This window comes from Vipera ursinii, assembly GCF_947247035.1.
Source record: "Vipera ursinii genome assembly, chromosome: 2".
NCBI classification, from domain to species: domain Eukaryota; kingdom Metazoa; phylum Chordata; class Lepidosauria; order Squamata; family Viperidae; genus Vipera; species Vipera ursinii.
This window is the reverse complement of record NC_139513.1, coordinates 26,364,676-26,384,349: the sequence shown is the minus strand read 5'-3', so window position 1 is coordinate 26,384,349 and position 19,674 is coordinate 26,364,676. Positions and strand designations below refer to the sequence as shown.

General features: G+C 41.7%; 1 protein-coding gene across 3 annotated transcripts in view; it reads right to left on the bottom strand.

The window, feature by feature from the left end:
- The window catches only part of SETD5 (SET domain containing 5), a 75,568-nt gene that overhangs the window by 34,042 nt on the left and 21,852 nt on the right, over window positions 1–19,674 (bottom strand). For 2 of the 3 annotated variants that reach the window (XM_083355937.1, XM_083355938.1), the window contains exons 2-6: window positions 13,763–13,937; window positions 10,825–10,930; window positions 9,719–9,930; window positions 6,981–7,039; window positions 6,254–6,441 (exon numbers count right to left, since the gene is read on the bottom strand). In XM_083355937.1, coding sequence (XP_083212063.1) covers window positions 6,254–6,441; window positions 6,981–7,039; window positions 9,719–9,930; window positions 10,825–10,930; window positions 13,763–13,833 — 636 coding nt within the window. In that variant the 5' untranslated portion in view covers window positions 13,834–13,937. Of the gene's footprint in view, window positions 1–761; window positions 829–6,253; window positions 6,442–6,980; window positions 7,040–9,718; window positions 9,931–10,824; window positions 10,931–13,762; window positions 13,938–19,674 lie in introns of those variants that run through there. The other variant, XM_083355939.1, reaches the window with a different exon arrangement.

The window sequence follows — 19,674 nt, the reverse complement described above, 5'->3', positions numbered from 1 at the left end:
ACGAAGCATAAGAAGCATGAACAGGAGAAAGCTCAACCCAATGGAAGATTAAATGAGTCAATTTTACACGATGACATCTCAGGAACCAGTGAATTGAAATGGATAAGGAATTAAGACATTTTTCAGTCAGAAGATCACACTGCTTACTACCCCAGGCCACGGAAACAAAGAATGTATCATAGAAAGGATACAGCAATGGCAGTACTTGGGTATAACAGAATGACCATGTAATACAAATCAAAATTTGCAGACAACGCTGCAATATAATGAATGTCTAGGTTTAAGGTCCAACCACTCTTGAAGAAAAAGAGGCGAGTTCAATCTGGTAAAAAAATTGTGCAAGCAAGATATGTTGCTTACGGTTGGAGACTCAAATCCCAAAACTCAAAGCAGTCAAGAGGAAGCGGCTGTTAGGAAACAGCAGGAAAAGAGTTAGGAAAATGTTGGCTTAGGAAACAGAGGTGAACCAGGGGAATGACTATCCAATGACTGTTTCTGACAATCCAAGGATTTCTTCACTGCTAACCGTTTTAAAACAAATCAAACCCACACCTAGGTACAACTGACATCCCCAGATGAATACACAAAAATCATGTCGATTGCGTCAGCGGTACAAAGAGGTGGGAGAAATTCTCGCTTCTAATAGCAAAGATGCGACCAGGGGCAGACTGTGGAACAGACTGTGAAGTTCCAAGCCAAGCTAGGGGAAAAAGAACAAAGCCAACCCAGTTTCCACAATAGGATTTTGAGCATGTACCCACCATTTTCAAGAAGAACATCAGGAATCATTCTGAAGTGCTGAACCTCATTGATAGGGAACCAGAGGAACTGTGGAATGAAATCAAAGAAGCTGTTAAGGATGAATGTGAAATAAGAGGCTGCCAAAGACCAAGATACAGAAGAAAGCAAACTGGGTGTCAGACCAGATGGTGGAAACTGCCAAGGAGAAGCCAAAGCCAAGAAAGACACAAGATCTCAGGAAGAAATGTAATAAAAGAATTTCAAGAGAGCCGTTAGAAGAGATAAAAAAGCAGGATTATAATGGCGTCTGGAAATGTACTGAACAAGGCAACAGGTGTGGAAAAACAAGAAAAGCTTTCTAAAAGATCTCCCAACTCAGAAAGATGTTCAAATGTCAAATGGGTATGTTAAAGGATACCAATGGGAACCAATTCTAAGAAAATAAAACAATGGTGGATGGAATATATTGAAATTGTGTGGAGTTCTCACCAGTGATTTATAAAATATTCCCTATTCGCAGGAAGACCTAATACTAGCGGATGAAGTCAGAGAAGTACTCCGGTCACAACCAGTCAGAAGGCTATTAAAAATTGATGGGATGTCTACAAAAAAATTTGGTAAGCAACAGAAGAACTGGTAAAGGTTTTAACCAAATGATGCCAGCACATTTAGAGAATCACAAAATGGCTAGGAAATTGGATGAGGTTAGTCAACCAATACCGAAGAAAGGAAACTTAATTTAGTCACCCAAATATCATATACTTAATTTCACAAGCTAGCAAAATTAACGCTTAGAATTAGCCAATGTAAATTAGAATCCTACATGGAGGGAAAAAAAAGAGAGATCCTAGATATTCAATCTGGTTGTGACCATTATAGATAGGTCTTCAAGACTATGTCAAGCTGTGGGGCATCCAACAGGCATTCTGATTTCATTGTCCTCATGAAAATGCATACGTAAGACCGGGAAGTCAGAGCTCGTAACACGGCAAAACAGACTGGTTCAAAGTTAACGAAGGAGTGAAAGCATGGTGTAAACTATGATTTTGCGCAACTCATATGCTGAAAATATATTGAAAGTAGCTGGAATTGGAAGATCAGCATGGTTTTAAAACTGGGGAAAAAATATAACACCAGGCACCGATGCTGACGGCGCTGTTCTGACAGCTGAAAATACAAACGAACAACTGCAAGCTCTAGTAATGAAAGTCAAGGAGCGCAGTAAAAAAATGAAACTAAGAGTAACTAACTATAAAGAAAACTACTGACAAAAGGCACAGCAATAAGAAAGTGAAGCGATGAGTAACTTTTTTTTTAAGGATTCACTATCAACAATAAAGGAAACAGCAGACAAGTAGTGTACTGCAGACCAGCATTTGGTAGATTTGCAATGAAGCCTTTAGAAAAGATATTCAGATGCCGTGATAGATCTATGCCTACAAAGATCAGGATTGTGCAAGCAACGATTTTTCCTGTGGGACTCTATGGAAACAAAGGTTAGATAGAAATGACAGAAAAATATCAATGCTCTGGAACTCAAAGAGAAAAACCAGCATCCAAGTGGATAAACTTGAGGACAACAGTGACTGACACACTGTTGGGAGACCCGGAGTGCCAGGCTGGGGACAGACGATCCTGAAGGAGGTCCATCCATGTGGTTGCTAAGAGTCAATCCCGACTTGACACACAAATTTGAATCAAATCAGATAATTCATTTGTAAAATGCAATGCCCGACCAAAACCTTTTAGAGGATCTACAGCTTCTCCGCTTGATGTACTAAAATCAAGCCAGAAGGAGTTAACACAGAACTAGTAACAATTAATTTATTTTGTAGCAACAATTCTAACAGTAGCAACATACAACAGACACCTCCAGAGTCACTTGCCTGTTGCAGTGACTTTCTCATTTTCTAAGCTGGGGAAAAAAAATGTAGTTCAAAGCAGCAGTTTTCACTACACCCTAATGTCCAAGAATGCCTATGCTGAACCTAGAGATATTTTCAGAATAATAAAAATGCTGAGTTGATGTAGCCCAGTGTTTTGTTTTAAACTGTGATCTCTTGGGGGGGGGGGAATGAGGAAAAGCCAAGATAGAGGGTGATAATAAATACTGTATAGGACAGTGATGGCGAACCTTTTAGAGACCGAGTGCCCAAACTGCAACCCAAAACCCACTTATTTATCGCTGGGTGCCAGGTGGGCGTGGCCTACTGGGTGGGCGGTCATGGAAGATTGGGTGGGTGTAGCCAAGGTGGGTGTGGTCACCTCAATGTCACTCGTGGGGAGGGACACCGGGGGGGGGCGGCTGGTTGAAGAGGGACAGTGGCCACCTCCGGGGCATGGCACGGGTGCCCACAGGGAGGGCCCCGAGTGCCGCCTCTGGCACCCGTGCCATAGGTTCGCCACCACTGGTATAGGATTCAAAAGTAGGGAAGATCTTAGGGACTAAATAGAGAGCCTTGGTGGAGCAGTGGGCTAATGCCTCCTTAAGTAACACCAGCTGCCTGCAATTAGTGCAGGTTCGAGTCCCACCAGGCTCAAGGTTGACTCAGCCTTCCATCCTTCCGAGGTAGGTAAAATGAGGACCCAGATTGTTGGGGGCAATTAAGCTGACTTTGTAATAATGCCGCTTGGGGTGTGTGTGTGTGAAAGCCCTAATAAGCAGGCATATACATAGAACGAAGGCTACTACTGCTAAGCTTGTAAGCCGCCCTGAGTCTTCGGAGAAGGGCGGGATATAAATGGAATTTTAAAAAATATATAAATAAATAAATAAAGGCTGGGTTGGTCTGCATGTGTGGATGCATCACAAAACCTTTCCCAACACTCCTCCAGGACGCTTGTATTGCAGGCGCTTTCTTTCTTTCTAGGCGTATTAATGAGGGAGGTGTGCAAAAGTCTGTGCTTGAATCCTTCCCTGCACGGAACGGCTGTTTTTTTAGGTGGTCTGTGACTGAACTGCAGTGATGGAGGGGAAGAGCTGGACACAAACCAAGGGCGTCTCAAACGGCTGAGGGGGAAAAGGGGAAGGGCGACGTCTCTTCTCTCTGTTCACTTTGCAGCAACCTAGCAGGGCCGTTTTTTTCTGACTAGCCAGCCTGCTTTCCCATGCACCAACAACATCCTCAGGTTTTTTCCTGCTCTCAACCCAGAATATGGGTGTTTGGGTCTGGGCAGTCACCAGATGATGTAGTACGTAACACATGGGACAGAATCGGTTATTATTAACCAGTTTGTAAGTTTAACTCTCCAAATGGCTCGGTGCTTTTAGGCACGAGTGCTTAAAAGCAAAAAAAAAAGTTTTGTTCTAATGACAAAGCATGATCATCACCCTGAAAAACAAACAAACAAACAAACAAAAAAACATTCCTTCTGGAAGAGTGTTTATTTCTTGCCACAAATTAAGACAGGTCTGCGTGGACACGTTAAAACATTTGTCACGTAACCACAGAGCTAGATTATTCGGAGCAAATGTAAGCCGTTCACCAGGCCTCCGAAGATGCTTCTTACTTTGTATATTTTCAGGCCTGACTAATTAAGCTCATAGATATCAACTTCTCAATTTAAATGCTTCAATTATAGCTGTTATTATTACAACTCATTTGTGCAAAGTGCTCAATGGCATTTCTATAACCTGTGCTCTAAGCATTCATCGATAATTAGTTTATAACCATGATTAAAACCGTGAGGCTGAGACACTCATGGCTTTACATTCTTCTGAATGGAGAGGACGTATCAACACAACACAACACAACACAAACAACACTGAAGGGTCTTTTTTCCAATGTTCCAGTAAACTTTTCAATTCCCATCAAACATCATTTTTTGCAAGCAATAAATGCAATATTAAAAGATCCCTGAGGTCACTAAGTGTATCTCCCCAATTGGTGCAACAATCCAAATCAACGCATATCCCAAAGTTGGTTGTTCAGCCTCCCTCCAACCTCTGCAAAACCACTTTTTCTTTCAAACTGCTCTTGTGTGGCATCTCTATTACTGCCCATAATTATTTCTGAGAGATGTTTAGAGACATTTAAATCATGCGTTAGGCAGTTTAAGAAGGTGGTTTTGTCTTTTGTAACAGAGACCTCATTTTATGTCGTTACTTTTACTCCCAGAAGTTTGCCATTCTGGGAAAAAAACATGGGACTGGCCAAACCCATCATGAAATAATGCTGCGATCCTGACAGTAATTATATGAATGGGCAATTCCAGCCATCCACTCACCCACATAGCCACAATTTCCTCAGCATGTCCACAAAGTTGTATTTGAATTCCAAATTATTATTATTTATTAAATTTGTTCGCTGTCCGTCTTGCCACAAGGCGACTTGTGGCCCAAAAGAATAAACTTTCAAAATTTGTATCTGCTACATCAGCCCGTGGAAATTCAGATCAAAAAGTCTGAAATTTGGAGCGAAAGAACTTAAAATAGGCCAACAGAGGGTATAACTAGGGAACATATTGAAATGAAACAAATCAACCGTATTTCATTGCGATACTGGTAACATGTTGAAAAAATGTGCAAAGCGCCCAGCATTAATCTCAATGCCTTTGACTAATTGACTAAAATTGTATTAGTCATTTGCCAGGTTATTAGGTGTTTTTTTTTTTAAATAAATAAATAAATAAATAAATAAATAAATAAATAAATAAATAAATAAATAGTTTAGTTTAGTTTTAGTTTTAGTTTTATTTGATTTCTATACCGCCCTTCTCCCTAGGGACTCAGGGCGGTTCACAGGGCATATATAAATAACAATACAAAAGTTAAAAGGAAATTAAAACAGTGCCCAGTTAAAACAACAATAATAAATACTAAAAATCAATTTTAAAACCCATATTCCCCCATCAGGCCAGACCAGCTAATTCAAATAAGTGGGTCTTCAACCCGCGACGGAAGGATCGGAGGTCTGATGCCATCCGGAGCTCAACCGGCAGTTGGTTCCATAATGCCGGAGCGCCCACAGAGAAGGCCCTCCCCCTGGGGGCCACCAGTCGACATTCCCTGACCTGAGGAGGCCCTCTCTGTGGGCACGTACTGGGCGGAGGGAAGTTGACGCCGGCAGCAGGTGGTCCCGGAGGTAACCCGGACCCATGCCATGTAAGGACTTAAAGATCATGACCTCCTCCTGTAAGATTGAATGCTTCTTTCTTATGAAGAAATTTTCCTTCTGGGCAAGCCATGCCCCCCTGCCCTCATTTACAAGCCCTGCATGAGGCTTAGACAGAATAGCACACACCCCTCCCCCAGACAAAATGAAACACAGCGTGTAACAAGTAACTTTCTTGTGCATTTGATCTGTAATGTTTATTACTATGAGGAGAAAGTCTGCCCAACCTACAAACAAAGATCTGTGGATTTTTTTTTCTTTCTTTCTTTCTCCTTAGTGGAAGGTTATGCGTCACTTGAGGAAGATGACGAATGGCAAAAAAAAAAATCTAACCCAATCTCCCAATCACTTGCTTAGGGAGTGCCTTGAGACGCCACCAACCATTTCCGTTCGCATACCTTGATTTTTTTAGCTTTTGGTGCTGTGCGAGCTCTCTCCGTGTTCCTTTTTCTCTTTTTAGGTTTCGTTCTACAGACTCGATTGACTGTCAGGGTGATGCTTGTAGGAGTGTGCTGTGTAGCAGTATACAACACTGTGGAGGGAGAGAGCTCCTCATCCCAGCTCTCGGTTGCGCTGCTATCTCCACCTGCAAAGGAAAATATCACACCGACAACTTTCATAATGCTGAGAAACCTTCGCACCACTCTTCAGCATGACTTTAAAGACGAGATGGCCTGCCACCTGCTACCTTTCAATGATAACAACTTGCACTGCATTAGTAGAGGGAAGGAGGCAGAGCAAGAGCCTTGGTGGAGCAGTGGGCTGATGCCTCCTTAAGTAACACCAGCTGCCTGCAATTAGTGCAGGTTCGCATCCCACCAGGCTCAAGGTTGACTCAGCCTTCCATCCTTCCCAGGTAGGTAAAATGAGGACCCAGATTGTTGGGGGCAATTAAGCTGACTTTGTAATAATGCCGCTTGGGGGTGTGTGTGAAAGCCCTAATAAGCAGGCATATACATAGAATGAAGGCTAGTGTTAAGCTTATAAGCCGCCCTGAGTCTTCGGAGAAGGGCAGGATATAAATGGAATTAAAATAAAAAATAAAAAAATTAAGTAATTTCTGTCACGACAAATGCCGATTCACAGATCTCAGTGACCTGTTTGCAGTAAACAGACTGAACTTACCTGACACGTTGTCTTGTTTCCGGCGACGAAATCTGATTACTTTCCCCCTGCTAATTCCCCTACAAAAGAGACAGACATCTGATAATGGCAGTGTCAATGGCAGCGCTGCCTAAAATAAGAGTGGGCTACAGTGGCTCGAGTCTTCAGTGGAATGCCAGCTGACTTCATCTTGAAGAGTTATATAACAGCTTAATGGCTATCAGAACTTTATATACCAACACGCTAGGCCAGGGGTAGGCAACCTTGGCTCTTTTACGACTCGTGGACTTCAACTCCCAGAATTCCTGAGCTAGCATGGCTAAGCTTGGAAACCTCTCCCTTTCCCCTCAGCATGGCTGGCTCAGGAATTCTGGGAGTTGAAGTCCACGAGTCATAAAAGAGCCAAGGTTGCCTATTCCTGTGCTAGGAGAAAAGAGGTGTCTCTGTTGGTACTGACGCTAAATGGCTTTTCTCCACAACCTGTCCCCAACTTGTTCCTTTAGAATTTGGACACAGGAAGGAGGCAGCTGCAATCCTCCCCACCCTAAAAACACCCCACCAGAACCAAACTCAAGTCCAGGGAGGTTGCCCAGCAATCAATTCTCCTGCTGTTTTACACTCAGTTCTGTGGGCTGCTCAAGTAGTATATTCCAAGAAGAGTACGGAAGGTGCTCGTGAAGAGGAAGCAGTGTGGCGCCGCATTCTTGGTCTTTACGGAAAGTGTGGCCAATTTGCACCTCCAGGGTTGCATTCTCCACCAATGATCACTGAAAAGGCTCACCACGGAGCTTCCCACAATTCTGAGGAAACTCCCCTCCACCCAAAAACATAGAAAGAAATCCCATGCCACCTCCCATCATGCTTTGCCCTCTGCCCTGCAGGTTGTCTGTCTGGATCAGGGGTGGGCAACCTTGGCTCTTTTATGACTCGTGGACTTCAACTCCCAGAATTCCTGAGCCAGCCACGCTGAGGGGAAAGGGAGAGGTTTCCAAGCGGAGCCATGCTGGCTCAGGAATTCTGGGAGTTGAAGTCCACGAGTCATAAAAGAGCCAAGGTTGCCTACCCCTGGTGTAGGGCAGGGCTTTTCAAACTTGGCCCTTTTATGACTCATGGACGTCAGCTCCCAGAATTCCTGAGCCAGCCATGCTGAGGGGAAAGGAACACTGCATTTCTGTATTCTTATAAACATCAGGGTTGTGCCTGGCACTCCCTGTGACGTTTGGTGGTAGTGAAAGCTGGACTTTGAAGAACAGGACAGGAAGAGTGTTGACAGCTTTGAATTTGGTATTGGAGAAGACTCCAGAGTATGGACAGCCAAGAAAACAAACCAGCAGGACATCAAATAAATCAACCCAAAGTTCTCGCTCAAGGCGCAAGTGACCGGAATAAAAATATCCTACTTCAGAGACATTACGCAAAGACTTAGGTCTCTGGAAAAAGGCTCCAATGCAGAGCAAGATGGAAGGAAAGAGGAGAAGAGGACAGCCAGTAGCCAGATGGACCTACTCAGTTACAGTGGCGATGAATGCACCATTGGAAGACTGGAAAGAACCAGCTGGGGACAGATCGTCATGAAGAAAATCTATATGGTTGCTAGGAGTTGAAAACTAACTTCATGGTTTAGGGCAGGGGTAGGCAACCTTGGCTCTTTTATGACTCGTGGACTTCAACTCCCAGAATTCCTGAGCAAGCTATGCTGAGGGGAAAGTGAGAGGTTTCCAAGCTGAGCCGTGCTGGCTCAGGAATTCTGGGAGTTGAAGTCCACGAGTCATAAAAGAGCCAAGGTTGCCTTTCGCTGTGCTAGGCCATTTCCTCAACTATTAATGAGCTATGGAACCAATGCACCTTCCATACTCCCAAAGAATTTTGTCTTCTGGTTCTGGAAAGGAGACATGCTAGGGGTAATCTGAAGGGGTAAGAAAGACTCCAAAGTGTCCCTCTGAAACCGAGACTCCAATCTGACTTCTATATGAGAATCTTTGGTGACGTTAATCTCTACTTCGTGGCAACCACAACTCTGGGAGGAGAAAAATATAACTTTCACCCCCACAGTAAAACAGAATGTCTTTTAACACCACAGAAGTCCAAGAGAGATTGTTTTACCAATTATATTTGGTCAGGCTGAAACGAGGAAGCGTCTTTTGCAAATTTCACCTACTTCACTTGCACTGTTTTGCTCTCGTCTTGTGAAATTCGGTTTTTCCCTTTTTTTTAACTTGCTGCCAATTAGTTCCTTTGCTCCATACCACAATAATGAATGACGGTGCTGAGTCAATGGGAAATTAAGAAGAGTCAATGGGAAATAATAATAATAATAATAATAATAAGTTGGAAGGGACCTTGGAGGTCATCTAGTCCAACCCCCTGCTCAGGCAGGAAACCCTATACCATTTCAGACAAATGGCTGTCCAGTCTCTTCTTAAAAACTTCCAGTGTTGGAGCATTCACAGCTTCTGGAGGCAGGTTGTTCCACTGGTTAGTTGTTCTAACTGTCAGGAAGTTTCTCCTTAGTTCTAGGTTGCTTCTCTCCTTGACTAATTTCCATCTGTTGCTTCTTGTCCTGCCTTCAGGTGCTTGGGAGAATTCATTGTGTTGGGGGGGGTTGCACGAAGGGAGGCTCAGCCAATATCCTTGTAGACATGTTGTACTTTGACAATAAAGGTTGATTTGATTTGATGAGAACGGCCCACAAAATAATCCGTGAAATCTCCTTCACGTCCCTCACTGAGTAGGTTGCCCCACGTGCACCTAGAACGTACCTGCATTTTTCACACTTGATGAGGAAGCCATCTTGGGAGAGACTGCAGTGACACCAGCTAGGAATAGATTCTGCCTCTGAAGAGCTCTCCGTCTCACCAGAGTTCTCCTCATCGTGAGGGTGCAGGCCGTTCAGTTCTGCACGGGGGATGATGGTCTGGACAGGGGGAGAAGCAGGAGGGGTCGGAGGAGGAGGAGCTCCATAATTGTGATCCTAAAAACAAAGGTCTGCATCAGTGCTGTTTCAAATTCTGGGGAAGGATAGTAGTAAACAGAGAAGGAGCGGCTTGCGGGATTTTATGAGCTTTACTAATGCGTTGCAAAGCCTAAGGAAGCTCGCAGGGGTTTTGAAGGCAATCAAAATATACGATAACAAGGAGCATATACTTAATCTGGGATTCAATCTAAGACTGTGTGTGTAATTGTTTCCTCTATTCAACCCAAGGAGTTTCCTGAAAAATTAACAATGAACACATTTTCCAAGCACCTAAGCAAAAGGAAAAAAAAAGAAAAAAAGTGGACTTTGGGAAACTTCGAGATTGGTTAAAAATACACACACACACACACACACACACACACACACACACAGACAAACACACACACAAAGCTAGCACATTAGGAAAGGAAAAAGCCCACAAATCAACTGAATCAGGATGGTACACAAGTAGGGAGTACATATTAAGCTGCAAGAATTTTGCACATTTGTACATCAGAAGCCTTCAAGCAAAGTCATACAAATCTCCTGATTCTGAAAATATTATGGCTTATGATACGCATAAACATAAATATTTTCATTAAAAAATTTTTAAAAAATTAAAATAGCTCCTAGAAATTCCCCTATAGCTTTCTCTCAGTAAAACCACAAAAAAAATATGCCTCTTCGTCTCTAGCCAATATTCCTGTTTGCAATAAGCTTTCCACAAATACATTTTTTTTGGGGGGGGGAGAAGAAGAAAATAATAATAATAATAATAATAATTCCAGAACTATCCTGCCAGTGCCCTCCAAAACAGACCTCTCTAGCTCAGTCACGTAGAAGCTGGGAGGGGGAGAAATGGGCTCGATAAAAAAGTACGTATCTACTGCAGATAACAGAGAAGGTACTCACTGCATAAGGCAGCCCTCGGTAGCTGTGCCTCTGGGAGGCCCCGTAGCCGTGATTTGCATACACATTCTTCTCACTAACAGCTGGGCTAGCTTCGACAGACTCTGGGCTGCAAAAAGGGCCAACAGCAGAACCCATCAGTAGAGGAAGTGGGTCTCTTCCCGTTAATTAGCCAGAACTCAAGAAGCTCTCTCAGGATGCCAAACAATAATCTAGCCACGAATGGACACACCTTGGGAGAACAGGAGGGACAGAGCCCACGAGAGCCACGGTATGTATTAATAAAGGAAGGGAGAAAAAAAGGCTTCAGGACTGGGCACGTGGTTTCAAAGTTGGCATTCGGTAAAGAGACAACAGGAGCGAAAACGGCACTCGTACCAATCTTTGGAATGATTTGTCAGTTGGCTTATTATATATGGCGTCAGAATGGTGGGGCTTGGAAGGACTGATGACCTTTCTCAACTCCTGGACTTAAATTTTGGTAACCGCAGCTCTGCGTCCAGCCAGCCGGGTTACAAATTTTATAGACCTCTGACTTAGCTGGCTATTTATTTCCCTTCCGGGCTGCAAAAGTCTTCTGAATGGCTTTCTCCTTAATGCACACGCCTCTAGGTACGGTTTCTTAATGAGAGAAATTTGAGTAAAGTTGGCAAGCAGAGATCCTGAATATTTCATTTAGTAAAAAAAATCTGCAATGTGTAGAGAGAGTGTCCCAGCTTTCTCACACCATCGGGTGAGGAGCAAAGCAGCATGCAGATAAATCTCTACCGCTGGAGAGAAACAGCAAGCTTCTACCAGAAGAGGGCAGAAAAAAGCAACTTAAAATGTACAAAAGTAGCGGTTAGTGAAAAGTCCTTGTTACAGAAAAGGAAGCAGGAAAAGCTTTAGAGGAGGAAGGCAAAGCTGGGAGCTAGAAGGGGAAGCTGCTCTCTGTGGAGGATGGGAGGGAGAGAAAGGGAGAGAGGAGACTAAGAAGAAGGAGAAGAGCCAATGCTGCAAGCACACATTGGGAATAAAGTCCAGAAAACGTCCTTTCTGCAACCCACAGTACATTTTCAAAGGTTATTCCTATGAAGAAGAGAGCTATAAATACCACAGTTGTTTACTTGTAATCCTGTCCCTCTGCAAAATCTCAACATGGTTTTTTATCCGTAATAATTGCTTTAGTAAATCCGAGGCAGATATGCTTTTAAAGCAACTGATAGATCATGTACAATGTTTTGAGGCTCTCTTGACTTACTTGACGGAAGGAACCTACCCAATTACAGTCCTTTATTTTATTGCTTTATCTATATTCGTATTTCTCATGCCCAGGCATTACGCTAGAATAATTAGCTAACTTGTCCTGTTTTCCAAACTGTGCTTTTATTTGACTGAAAATAATTAGCCGATCATGGCGGAATGATGAGCTATATATAGCAGGGGGTCTTCAAACTTGGCCCTTTTATGACTTGTGGACTTCCAACTCCCAGAATTTCTCAGCCAGGCACGCTGGCTATGGAATTCTGGGAGTTGAAGTCCACAAGTCATAAAATGGACAATTCTGAAGACCCCTGAACTATAGGCTGATGGACCTTATACAAGGATACAATTTTAGTGCTAGAGAGTAATATTACCGCAACTAGTATTTGTAGTCACTATTCGTTTTACCTCCATATTCCCAAGAAAATAGGATAGGAGATAATAAGTGAATGGCTTTCTTAGGCCTTGTTGTACCAGAGGACAAGATGCAAAACCACTGCAACTGGTAGTTGTCATGAAATACGACCTCATATGCTCTTGAGCATCCCAGGAGAAAACAATGCAAATAAAATGAATCTCAAGAGTGCAAAACCCCCCCTATGACAACAACAACCAGTATTAAATCAACCTCTGAGCTGGGAAGAAAGATATGTATCTGAGCTAAATCTAGCATCAATCAGTAAATAGCATCAGTCGGGATTCTAAATGGATTTTTTTTTTCTGCTGAGCACACAGCTGAAGCTTGCACTGGTTAAACCCTTCTGTCTTAACTATGCTTATCAGATTCATGCTATGAAAACAAACCAGAAATAACGTTCGCTCCTGCTTTGCATCTACTAAAAAGAAGCAAGGAAAAGGAAAGTTCTGTGTACGCAGGGGCCTCAAAGCCTAGCAGAGAGAGAGAGAGAGAGAGAGGGAGAGAGAGAGAGAGAGAGAGAGAGAGAGAGAGAGAGAGAGAGAGAGAGAGAGAGAGACTATGTACACATACGGATTAATCCGCCTTGAGGTCAGACTGTAAAACAGATGGCTTAAACAGGATGTGTCTGGCTTTCTAACTTACAGTGCTTCACCCTGGTGTTACAGACTGAGGGAGGTAAGTCCGAGAACACAGAACATCCATCTCATTTGTGGCCCTCTTCTTTCCTATGGACACTTCATTCGAGTTCCTGCACCGGGGGGCTAGCAGAGGACGTGCTTTGCAAGCAACTTGAAATAATCCTCCCTCAGAAAAAGAAGGCTACGCTAAAAAGGTGAAAAGCCACGTTAACGGTTGGAGACAGGCGAGAGAGGTCCGATGCCTGTAACATCCTCCTTACCCACATCACACAGCCATCTGTATCAGCAGCACCATGCAAGTTAGGCTACAGGAGAGGAAAAGAAGGCTTATTGTCAGGGCTCATTTCTTGCAAGACACCAACCAAGGCAGGTGACGCAACCGAAGGAGAATTAAAGACCTTTGGGAAAGCGGTATTCTAGCAAAGTGTTTTTCCTTGAATGCAGCTTGGAGGATGGAGAACAGCTTCTCCTTGGGTGTTTCATCTTGACCTAACTTGCATAGGATAAACCCCTACACACCGAGGCAGTACCGGTTGCAAAGCTAAATGCTTTCTATTATCCCAGGCTCACCAGCATAGCCAAGATCTGAACACCAAGTTCTGATTCCAGACCCTCCACATTTTTCAGACAAGGAAGCACTTACTCAGATCCAGCAGCCATATCTGAATAAGATGTATCTGGTGTAGTGACTCCCAGAGGGATTGCAATGCTCATGACGTTTGTCGGGGATCACGGAGTCCAAAGGGTAGTGACTGGCAGCTCCAAGGGCGGGGAGCAGCCGCAAAGCCTCGGCCAACACGTCACGGACATGGGTAAACCTGCCAAAGGAAAAAGAAACAAGGCACTGCACTTGTGTTCTTCACAGCCACAGCCATATATGATTTATCCTGCAAATCGTGCTGAAGTTGAGGAGAGAGAGAGAGAGTGAAACAGGAAGTAGTAACTACAAACGATGCATGTTGTCTCTTGCCCGGCAATCACACTTACATAATTTTCACTCTAACATGGCCACCAATTTTATACCCAGATCTTCATAACGCCTCAGAAAGGAATGCCCAGCAGAATAAAAAGCTTGAATGCCTGTCTTGCAAACGTCAGCCATATCAACAAAATTACTAATATGGGGTTGGAAGAGAAGGAACCCCCCCAAAGTGAAAACAACAAAGGGATGTGTACACACACACACACACACACACACACACACACACACACTTCCACAGGATAATTGTTACAAAAACGTAATCATTTTAATTGGAAAAATGCACCGAAAGGTGATATCAGGAAAGGAATTGCCTTCCATTTTTCATTCGCGTACGCTGCTGAGAAAAAAGCAGTGACAAATATACAGTATTCAAATATGGCATGAAATATAGAAGAGGTATATTCACAACTAAGTATTTAAAAAGCCAAGTGAGCAGAAGCTCTGCAACAGGCCATTTGAGAAGAAGCACATGTAGGAGAGAGGAAAACAGTATGTTGCAAATGGTAATAAATGGATTCAATCTCTCTGCACCTGCCTCTAAAGAGCTGGGGGGGGGAAGGGGGGCTGGTCAAGCAAAGGAGAGGCATCTTTTTTCTACCTTTCCATTACAAATGCAGCACGGACTCTGTTGGAAGGACTATCACTGCTACTGCAGAACTCTGAACGCTTGCAGGAATTATTCATTCCGGAATGGCAACAGGAATGCATGGATTAAAGCAGTTGCAGCACTGGAGTCATATTTTTTTTAAAAAAAAACAACATTGCTGATTTGAAAATTACAATGGCTGCTCTGTCTCAAGATTCTTTGGCCAAAGTAATATTTTTGTTAAAGATAATCGTGCAGATTAATCAGCAATTTGTTCACAGGGCACCATTTCTACCCCTCCGCATAGCCTTTCAAGTGCTCCCCTCTCTTCTACCCTCCGCCAATACGCAAGGCTAAAAAACGTGTGCGATCGGAGGAACAGAAATTGTATTTCCCTTCTGTCCTAGAATAGATCGCAGCTTTTCCTCCCAGCTCTGTACAGCCATTTGCACAAGAAGTCGGGCTCTGGATTCTTTAACGATCCCCGAGATAAAACGGTGAAAGCTGAAACTTCAAACACGTCCCATCTCTCAGGCAAGCAAGACACGTCAGACCCCAGCATCTCTTATCTGATAGGTCAGCCTAGAAAAGGCTGTTATTTGTTCTCTTCTCCGTGAGGGTGGAGACATAAGATCACATCAGCCTGCTAAGAGGGCTGGGAATTCCCTTCAGGACACTTCTGCACAGTTGAAGAGCTATCTACTGCCATAAAAGGAACACCCATGCTCAGGGGCTACATTGGATACTCGTTAATATTTCTGAAAAGGAAGTATTTAAGTGGGGCATTAGAGGTGTGTTTGTAAATATGTACGTTGTCTGCCTGACAAAAGCAGGTGAAGCTGCAGATTCTTTCTGAAAGCTCGCTGTACATCACTAAAACTGTAAGCAGGAACTATACTAGTAGAAAAATGCTACCTCGTGTAGGCTACAGGAAAACAGGGTGAAAACCCTAAACATTTCCTTCAGATCTGGCCAACGGCCCCAATGTGGTGTTCCCAAAAAGTATCTTTGCAGCCCTACGGAGAACTGGCTGCCACCTGAAAGAAAGGCCTGCTCTTATCATCCAGAAATTATCAACTAAATTCACCAAAGGAAGGATTATCGAGGATATTAATTCAGAAAGAAGTTAAATGTACAGTATTGTATGACAGGGACTTTTGAAAGAAATGATAGTTGAACCAATCTACATCCCTGGTCAAGCTGGAATCCCAATAATCTACTACGTATTAAACCCCAACGTCAAAAATAACATGAACTCTGCATGAATTATTGTGCTATTGCTAAGCACATTTAATTTGTGCTCACATTTAATTTGTGCTTAGATTGTAAGCCGCCCTGAGTCTTCTGAGAAGGGCGGGATATAAATGGGATTAAAAAATAAAATAAAAAATAAAAAATGAATTAACGCTCAAGAAAATACAAATGACCCAAAAGGATAAAGGGGAGAAAAACACAGAGGTCTTGGTAAAGTAAATATCAAGAGCATTTTCTGGCTCTTGCAAACAGAATGCTGCAGAAGATATTCTTGAAATATTCAACGTTAGACTGGCAGGTACAGCCCAACTCAAATTGAGCCAAAAGCTTCACCTACGCTGCAAGATCAAATTATACAATAGCACGAATAGCAGTTTAGCCAGGCTGGGGATGAATAGGAAAAAAAAGGTAGCGTTAATACGTTCTAAACAGAAATGGCCCGTATTAACAGACTTTCCATTAAACAGGTAAAGAAATATCAAATGCAAAGCTGCCACAGTGTTCCAAGATGTAAAACCAACAGAATAGTGTGGTCTTTGTTTCAACCTTTATTCTCCATTGGGGGCAAGACGGGGAGAGCTGGCTGAAGTGTTTTGTGTACAAAAACAATCAGACAATGAAGCTGGGTGCCCCTTTGCCTAGAATAGTCTGAGTTCAAACCAAAAGAGCTGCTCTGTGGGGGATTAATCCCTTTTTGCAGAATCCCACAAGCTGTATCTCTGAATTCTCAAAAAGAAAAGGGGGGGGAGCCTTTCAGCATAGATTTGAGCCCCAGACAGGACAACAGAAGGATGCTCAGTCATTAGTATTCTCTCGTGCCTACGTAATACATTAAGCACAAAGCGCTACGTTCCTTAGAAATGTTTAATGTCCAACGAAGGGTGATAACGTCCATCTTTAAAAAAAAGAAAGTCTGAAAAGGGCATCTTTCCTTTAAAAAACTCTAGGCTGCCAATCACAAGGCCCAGAATTGGACGTGGATCCTGATGTATTTTCTCCTGATCAACAACAAAAATGACTTGGGGGAAAAAAAGAAAAGAAAAAAAAAGAAAAAAGTTAAGCTATGTACAATTTCCCACACCAATCTCACTTCCATCACTTGCCATTATTGCAAGAGTCCTCATAAAGCAGAGGGGTTGGCAACTCACATAATTTGATGGAGAGAGAAACCTTAAGTCCGCGTACAGCATGAATCATCATAAAAACACAGATCTTACCACATGGCGATTTATTTTCTCACGAAAGGAAGAACTGAGTCCATCCAAAAGATGTCGTCATGAAAAAGCCCATTGTGTGTTATGTCATGTATTTTTGTGCTGAGTTAGGGACTTCAAGGATGTGTATAGCTCTCTTGGCAATAATATGGAAGTGGTATATCTACTTCTGAGAGTTTTTTTCCAACTTCCCAAGTCAGCAGGCAGCTTTGGGATTTCTTGGATGTTCCCATTCCCTTCTTAGATTTTTAAGGTCAATTAATATTGGTTGGTAGTTTAAGCCCATTAAGTTGCTAAACATGAATTAATAAACACAAATGTGAAATACATTCAAAAAAAACTCTCCCACAACGTTTTCTCAGCTAATATCCAAGTATTCAACGCTATAATGTAAAATGACAGATTACTTAAAGTGTTACACAGTTTTCTACAGTAAAATTAAGCCAAGGCAGTTTACAAAAATCACAGAATTATTTGGAAATATTTACAAGTTAAAAAACCACCATCCTAATTTCTACTTCATGCTTAATATCAGTAAGTTAATCAAGTGAATCCTGGGATTACATTCTGGAGAAAAAAATTAAATACAATATTCAGATGTCTCATATTGGCATCCTTACTAGTTCTACACTACTTCCACTAACAGTATTTGAAGTTGGTAGACACATCTGGAAAATATTAAGCTGAAGATGCAACTTTTTAGTCTATAACCCACAAAAACTCCCACTAGTAAATTTTAGGGATAAACTGGGCCTCTCAGAACAGTATTACTTTGTACTTATTCAGTAGATGAAGTACTATCATACAACAGAATTTCAATGCAGTTAATTCAACTTAAGTTTTTTTAAAAGGCAGATTATTATTCCTATTTTGGACATTTGGTCAGCTACTAGTAGTTGTAGAAGAATCAACTAATGATTTAAATGGATTAAATCCATTTTTATAATAAGATGAAAGAATCTGATGACACTGATGCTATAATGTTTTTCATACTGTTCTAAATTATCACCTATTCAAAAAGATTTGGGGCAGTTATGACAGTGAGGAAATGGTAGTCATAAGTCATACGCTACCTCTTTCACAGCTTGAGCCAGACTTTATTATCTATCCTTATTTTTCTCTTTTTTCTTCAAATTATGTCACTCTTCAAAATCCTTCAAGTAAACAATTTCTGGTTTTTGTCTCTAAATCTTATGCAAGGATTTTCCCTAGCCATGCCTCAGCATACTTCCTGTTTTCATGTCCCTACTTTCACTCAGAATTTCTTGTGTGCACTGTGCATATGAATATTTTTCTCTATTTTCTCACTGTCTAAATACTTCCTTTGCTAATTACACAGCATTTCTCTTCTTCATACATCTTTATAGGAATACTACGATATACTGTCACCCCCCAAAGTGAAAATTTTGGTCCATGGGAATTGTTGATATGGCATAAAGTAAAACTAAATGGGAGAAAGCCTTGATATCTTATGCAACCAGGACTGTTTATGCACTCATAATTTGTGCATAGGTTGGAGGTTCAATATCAACAAATAATTAAGAAGTGTAAAATATTATAGAGTATTTAAATACTAAAGCAGTATAACTAATCAGAACAATGTAGCAATGGAAGAGAATTAAAATATGTGCTGTTTCTTGCTTTAAAATTAAACACTAGAATTTAATTTCTTTTCCTCATACAATTTGATCCTAATTTATATTACAGATGTCAAATCTTTTAATATATTGCAGAGCTACAGCTGCCATCATCTCTTGATTAATAAATTGGACTTGATAGGGATTGGAGTCCAACAACATCTGCAGCTTTATTTATATTATTACCTACCACTAAAACACATTGTGAAGAACTATGGAATTTTTTTACACCTTAGTTTAAATGCAATCAATGCAAATTATTTGCTTATTTTTCAAGCACCAAATTCACTCTTACAAGTCTGAAAGAAAATTTTTAAAAATTAGCGCTTGGGGGCCTTATCTTAAATTTATGGTCCAATAAAGACAATTATCTTTTAGACAGAGAAATTTGATATTATTTTACTTTATTTTCACTGCATTATTTAGCTCAATACTGTCTGCTCAGCAAGAACATGAAGATGCTATATATTTTTAAAATTATATTAGTCTTGAATATTTCAGCAGGATAAGTGATTTGTTGAAACTTGTAGAGATTTTTAAACAATGTATTTTGAATTATTTAGAATCTCAGAATGCTGTGCTTACCAGAACAGGTCTACACAGTTCCCAGGCATATATTGGAAATACCAATGCTGAACATGGCAGTCAACTCATTCTGCAAAATATTCCCAGCTTATTGGAAGTTAATTTAAGATGGAGAAATATTCAAAGATTGTTCTGCGTCAGAATTTAGAATCACAAGTGACTGTTTCTCCATGTCATGTCTCACTGTTTCCTAAATTGCTCCATCCAATCCTTCCCTAGACATCTTTAGTTCTCCAGATCTAACAAAACATCTCATTAGATACAAAGATCTATATAACTATACAGAAAGACTTTCAG